Below are 7,110 nucleotides of genomic sequence, written 5' to 3' on the forward strand. Positions count from 1 at the left end.
TTAATCCCCCCTCCTCCTCTCCCCATATCCCGCTCCCCGCAATGGCCGATGGACCCCCTGTGGGGGCAGATAGACCCATCCCTCCTAAGGGACCGATCCTGTCTATCTCCCTGTCTCAGGTACTTTAAGTTCGTCCCAAGCCAGCAATTCCCACCTCTTACTGAAGGCCCCTGGCTCCAGGCTTACACCCTGGCCAACAGATCTGGGGTATAAGGACCTGAGGGGCCCGCCATCCAAGCCCTAGTGCCGAAGGCGCCCATCCCTATTCCACTCAGATTAAACGAGAGGTTGAAAGGTTTAAACGCTTTATTGTGCCCAAAGAAAGGCCCATGGAATGAAGGGAAGAGCCACGCAGCCCTGAGCCCGGAGCGATTGTTTGTGGCGCACCCAAAAGCAAGGAGGGTGGGGAGCCGGGAAAGGATGCGCGGCCTCCGCGTCCCCGCGCAACTGGGCCCGGCCAACCAGCGGCCCCCGCCCGGTGGGCAGGCGCGGCCTCGGCCATCGGCGCCTAGGGGCCAGTAACCATGACGACGGCCGTTGCCAAGGCCGAGAGCCAATAGAGGCGTCGCCAGGGCTGTTTCAAAAACCTTAAGCAAACAACGAAAAACGCTACATCGTTGGGGGAGGGGAAAGACGGAGAGGACCCGGGGCCCCTCCCTGAGGCTCAGACCAGGCCCCGCGGCCCCGGCCGGGGCGAGCCGTACAAAATCTACGTCACTTGGGGTAGAAAAACAAAAACACCGAAAAGCCCACGCCGGCCGCTCTGGCCGGCCGCTCTGACCGGCCGACACGCTCACTTGCGGCCCTTGGGCACTTTGGGGACGCTGGGCTTGGCCGCCTTCTTCACCTTCTTGCCCCCGGCGGCCGCCGTCTTCTTGGCCTTGCCGCCTTTGTCCTTCTTGGCGGCAGCGCCCTTCTTGTGCGAGCGCTGTTCCGGCTTCTGGCCCCTGGCGGGCTTCTTGTCCGCGCGCCGGGAGCCGGCCGCGCCAGGGGCTGCCTTCTTCGCTTTGTGTGCGGTGGGAGCCGGGGCGGTGGCGGCCGCCGGGGCTCCGCGCCGCTCCCCGCCGCCCTCCAGCTTCTTGCGGTTGAGCTTGAAGGAACCGTTGGCGCCGGTGCCCTTCACCTGCAGAAGCGTGTCGTTCTGCACCAGCGCCTTGATCGAGTACTTGAGGTAGGTGCGCCCATTCTGCTGGTCGAACCACGGAACCTTCTTGGCCTCGGTGTAGATCTTGGCCAGCGACGAGCCGTTGCGCTCACCCAGCCTACGGATGGTCTCCACCACCAGCTGGCTGTATTTGCCCGGCTGGTTCTTCTTCTTGCTATTCTTCCTCTTCTTAGATGGGGACAACGCCGCCGAGCCGCCAGCCTTGGTCACCTTCTTGGCCATCCCCTCGGCGGTCGTCACTGGCAGGGCCTCCTCGAGCTCCACGGACATGGTAGCAAGAGGGTTGGTGGCGGGCGGCGCGCGGAAGCCGGGGGGCCGCGCCGGGAAGAGGAAGGCGAGGGGCCGAGGGGGTGCAGGGGGGCTGGGGGCGCGCGGCGGCTCCAGGCGGGAGCGGCCGCGGCCGGGCCTGGGGCCGGGCGGCAGGGCTGGGGTGGGGGCCGGGCCGGGCCGGAGCGAGGGTTGGGGGGCCTGGAGCCGGGCCCGGGCTAGGGGACCGAGTTGGGGTCAGAGACCGAGTCCGAGCCGGCGGCTGGAGCTGGGGATGCAGACCTAGGCCGGGTCGGAGCGCAGAGAAATCCCGCCGAAAGCGAGACTCCGCCGCCGCAGCTTCCACTGGCGCCTCTGGAACTCGCTGGGCGTGCGCGCTGCGCTCTGGCGGGAGGGCGCTTCTCTCGGCTTTTTATAGCTTCATGGCGGACCACGTTGAGAACAACAACAGCCTGGTCCGGGGCCAGCGCCAACTTGTGCTTCTTGGAGCCCCTTCTCCGGCCGCTGGTTTCTCGGACCGCGCCTCTCCAGCGCCGCCGCGCCCGCAGCGGGGCGCCCCGGACAGGGCCTGAGCTCCCGGCGCAGTGGAGAGGCGGCTTGCGTCCTGGAAGGGCTCAGCAAAGGCGAACGGAGAGGTGCACCCTAGGCTGCGGGAGCGCGAGAGGAGGGGGGCACCTCGTTTGGAGGCCAATAGCGCGGGCCCCAGAGGAGGCCCCACGGCCGGGAGCTTGGCGGCCGGCAGCCCAGAGAACGCCACAGGCACCCGAGCCCTGGTCCGGCCCGGGGGGCTCCAGGCCTGCCCGCAAGAGGAGCTTTAATTTGTCCAAACTAACACAGGGCGCGCCCTCACGTGGTCGGCTGGGGCAACGTGAACTGCGCTAGGACATCCTCGGGGGTTTTCCGCCCCATCCAAAGGGGATAGTGGATGGGAGGCACTCTCCAGCTGCACCCCGGGGTCTGGTTGTGCCTCTGGGAGCATAGGCACAACTCGGGGAATGGAGGACTACGGCAGGGCCTCTCTGGGGACACTGCCTCGCCGCTCCCCCCACCGCGTTGCCGCTGATGTTCCTAGGGCCTCATTTTGTGATCCACAAGTAGCTGCCGCCGGTCCCCCCAAAGCCAAATGGGGGCTCCATGGTGGGCGGGGGTGAGGCTGTGACACCCAGAGGAGTTCCTGTGAGAGGATGGGGAAGGGATTCGCTCTTAGTTCCTGGGCGCACCCCTCCCCCTCTCCCGTGCACAGGGAAATGATGGCGGGAACACAGCAAAGGAGACCATGTCCTGAAGAGGGTCCCGGGCCCCACCCTCCCCGGGGGGCTTGTGCAAGCCTGGCGGCCCGATCTCTGCTGATTCCAGTATTGGGGGTGCAGAGGAGGCACAGGACAGTTTTTGTTGAAGCCGGTGCAGCCTCCACTTGGGGAAGCTGAGGCCAGGGTAAGATGCTCGGGTAGGAGAGGGGATCCCTTTGGGGGTAGGTGATGTAGGGCACAGGAGTGGGGCTGGGGCTGGGGTGTGGCAGGGATGCAGGCAGGAGACAATCTCCAGAGGCCCAGCATAGAAAAGCAATGGAGGGGTGAGGGGGGACAGGACGCTGGCGAATTGGGGTTCCCAGAGTGAGAGACAGGCACATTTACAGGTGGATAGAGTAAGAGGCCCTGTAAAGGGCGTGGGTGGGTGCATTTGTGGCCTTGGGCCCAAGCAAGCTTCTCTGGGTGAGGACTGGCAGCGCCTCCCCTCTTCTCCAGCTCATCCCTTTCACACACACACACACACACACACACACACACACACGCACACACACACACACACACCCCCCATTTTTTCACCCTGACAAGGGAATAAACCCCAGAGAGGAAGAAATTATGTCTAGGAGGAAACGGTGAGCCTGGATGGGTTTTTTTGGGAGGAGGCTGGCAGGGGCATGGAGCCAGGAAACAGCCTTTGCCCCCCAGAGCACTGGGTACCCTGAGAAAAGTGAGAAGAGAGATTGCAGCCCAGGTCCCTGCAGAGGAGGATGGGCTCCTTTCCCAGGAAGGACTGGCTGAGTGGACTGTCTCCAGGGCACAGGACAACCTTGAGGGCCTGAGGCCTCCACCTCCTTGAAAAAGGACCATGTGAATTTCCTGACAGAGAATGGGGACGGGTTTCTGAAAGCACTACCCAGCTGAGCCTGCGGAAACTGCACAGCTGTTTCCAGGCCAGGCTGGCTGCATGGAGGAAGTGAGAGGAGCAGCCAGCTGTGTGTGCTGGGCCCACTGATCAGGGTGCTCAGGACCAGGAGCCCTCTGAGGATGTGCAGAGGGGACTCTGGGGAGAGGAACGTGGCGGCCACAGCTGGAGTGACCGCGGTGTACAGAGATGGGATGGGAGCAGGAAACCCCAAAGAGCCGGCCCTGGAACCAGGTGGAGGGGAGACAGCCCGGCCATGACCCAGAGTGGGTGATAAGATTTGGATCTGTGTTCCCACCCAAATTTTAGGTTCAGTTTTAATCCTCAGTGTTGGAGGTGGGTCCTGGTGGGAGGTGATCAAATCATGGGAGTGGATTCTAATGGTTTAGCACCATTCCCTTGGTGATGTCCTCATGATGGTGAGCTATCATGGGATCTGGTTGTTTGAAAGCATGTTGCACCTCCCCTGACTCCCTCTCTTGATCCCACCCCTGCCATGTAGGACACCTGCTCCATTTCACCTTTCGCCATGGGTGAAAGCTCCCTGAGGCCTCCCAAGAAGTAGGTGCCCTGTGCTTCCTGTACAGCCTGCGGAACCGTGAGCCAATTAAACCTCTTATCTTTGTAAATTACCCAGTCTCAGGTAGTTCTTTATGGCTTTGTGAGAATGGACTAATACAAGGGGCTTGAGCTTGGGTCTTTTGAAAAGTCAAAGGGTGAGCAGAAGTGATACCCCTGAAGGAGTCCCAGCCATGGGCAACAGGGCCATCGCTTGGCCTTTTGTGCAGCCACTGCGGGGGGAGGAGTGGCATGCTGGACATGCCACTCTGGAGCTGGCTGCAGCCACAGGCTGGGCCAGGGACACTCCTGGGTCATCTGTGCTGGGGGAAGGGAGGATGTTCTAGTGGAGACAGAGGGACAGGGTCAGGGAAGAAGGCGGGACCCAGGTGTGGCCTCCTTCATGACATCTGAGGAGAGGAGATGTGAGAGAGGAGGGCTGGGCACCGCTGCCAGTACAGCCACTCACAAAGTAGAGCCGCAGTCCGGGCGCTGAAGAGAGCGGCCAGGCTCGCAGCCACTATGCCCCGGGGGACCTGGCTGGGACTGCAGGGGAGAAGCAGTCAGCACAGGGCTGGAGCCCTGTGGGCAGGGCAGTGCTGTCCAGTCCTAGGGGGAGGACACAGAGGATGCAGCTCAGACCCCACCCCGGTGGGCACGCGGGCTAGGGGCTGTCTCCTCAGCCTGTGAGGGGAGGGGGGCTTTTGTCAAGATGGAGGCTGCTTGTGGCCCAGGGCTCAGAAGACTAATTCTAGACTTTGGGAGCTGGCATAGACTAAGTGGGATCTTCTACTTGCCCTCATGATGTGGTAGAGGCAACTGAGGCTTGAGGATGGGGTTAGCCAGGAGGAGACCAGGACTCAGGCTGGGGTCTTGCAGCCTTCAAGGTGCCTCTTACCCCCACGCTCCTGGTCATCCCTCCTGCATTACCCCACCAAGGAAACCGCATGTGGGGAAGGTCCCACGTCCTCAACCAAAAAAAATGGGCAAATATGAGAAAAGGAGCTTCTGGAAGTGGCCAGGGCCTAGCAGAGACCAGGGCAAGACCATGTGCCCAGCACCTGAGTCGAGCCCTTCCCTGGGCCTGGCCAGTCTGGAGGAGGCTCTGGCTTGTGAGCAGTGGGGTTTCTGGGGGCGGAATCTGGAAGAGGCTCTGTGGTTGCTGGGCTGTCTCCCTCCTCCTTATCTCTGGGATTGTTCAGTCCTGGGGCTGCAAACACCACCAGTACCCTGATGATGCGGTTCATTTCTCTAGACTAAAGTCAGCCTCTCTCCTGTGCAGACCCCAGCATCCCGCTCCTCCTGCCACCCTCACCTGGAGTCTGGGTGTGGCTAACACAGACCCTGCTCCTCCCAAACTTTTGCCAGTGATTCTTCCCAGAGACGGGGACTGCTCCCTGATTTCCCTACTCTATCATCCAACCCATGGCTTCCTCCCAGTCTACCCCAGAACTGGTCCCACAGCTGCCAAGCCCCCACCCTCTCTACCCTTTCCCCCCAGCCTCCTGTTCTCTCTGCACAGCCCCAACACAGAAGTCTGAGTGGTGGGTCCTGGCTCTGCCAAAAGGTCTCTAATGGCTTCTCACCAGACGCAGGGTAAAGTCTCCCAACGCCTTTGCCACTGGCCCCTACCAAGGCTCTGACTGCAGCTCCCCAGCTCAGCACTCAGCCTCATAGCCTTTTTTGCTGCCCACACATACCCAGAGGGTTCTCATGACCTGGGACTTGCTGGGGTGGCCCCATGGCTGGCTTCTGCCCTGGCCGGCCTCCCTAGACCCCTCCCTAGGGCTCCTACCAGAGCACCCTCCCTGCCTGGCTCACAGCCCCTGCCATCTAGTATGTCCGTTGAGTTGTGGGCTGTGAGCTAAGTGCAGGGTGGGGGAGGACATGCTCCTAGCTGCACCAAGGTGGGGTGGACACAGCACGCTCCCGGCACAGACACACCTGCAGCAGCAGCGGATAGGAGGGAGGATGGGGGTCAGGAGCTCCTGGCTGGGCTCTGACCTGGGCTGTCCTTCAAACCCTGGGTGTGATCCCTTCCCCACCACCACTGCCCAGCCTCAGTCTCCCAGTTTGTATAAAGGGGCTGGATGTGTGGAGTCTGAATGATCCAGCTCGACAGTCTGATTCTGGGCTTCCAGACACACACTCACCATTCGCACCTACAGTTCACACACACAGACACCTACTCACTCACACTCAGATTTACCTTCACACATGCTCATTCACACCCACAGTTCACACTCACACTTATACCTACTCAGTCATGCTCACACACACTCACACCATTTACACTTACAGTTGACACACGTACACCCCACCCACTCACACACAATTTACCCTCCCACTCACATGCTCACACACCATTCACATAGTTCACATTCATCCACATACCTACCCATCCATTCACACATACATGCACACACACACTCATACCCACACATTTATCCTCACACATACCATTCACACCCACAGGTTCACACACAATCACCTACTCACACCTGTCATCCTCTCATTCACATGCTCACAAAATGGTCACACAGTTTACCCCTCACACCCACACACTAACCCATTCACACTCACAGATTCATACACATTCACCTACTCAGACACATCATCCACCCATTCACGTGCTCACACACACATGTTCACATAGGCATGTGCCCTGTTCACACTCATAAGCTCACCATCACATACCCTTCACACCCACAGGTTCACACACACATTCACATGCTCCCACTCCCCTCACACACATATGCTCACTGATTTACACAGCGACTCGCACTTATACATACACGCTCACATTCACACAGGCTCACCCATTCACACACACTCAACACATTCACCCTCACATTCACCCACTCACCAGTTCACATACACTCACTCAAGCTCACACTTGACCACAGACACACCCTCAAACATAGGTGCTCACACACGAGCCAACACACACT

General features: G+C 60.4%; 1 protein-coding gene across 1 annotated transcript; it reads right to left on the bottom strand.

Moving 5' to 3' along the window:
• Positions 1-288: 288 nt before the first annotated feature.
• Positions 289-2,156, bottom strand: H1-10 (H1.10 linker histone). The gene has a single exon (XM_055259171.2). The coding sequence runs from the start codon at positions 1,433-1,435 to the stop codon at positions 794-796; it is 642 nt and encodes a 213-aa protein (XP_055115146.1). The 5' UTR covers positions 1,436-2,156; the 3' UTR covers positions 289-793.
• Between the last annotated feature and the right edge of the window lie 4,954 nt (positions 2,157-7,110).

The sequence above is a fragment of the Symphalangus syndactylus genome, chromosome 21, assembly GCF_028878055.3.
Source record: "Symphalangus syndactylus isolate Jambi chromosome 21, NHGRI_mSymSyn1-v2.1_pri, whole genome shotgun sequence".
Classification (NCBI taxonomy): domain Eukaryota; kingdom Metazoa; phylum Chordata; class Mammalia; order Primates; family Hylobatidae; genus Symphalangus; species Symphalangus syndactylus.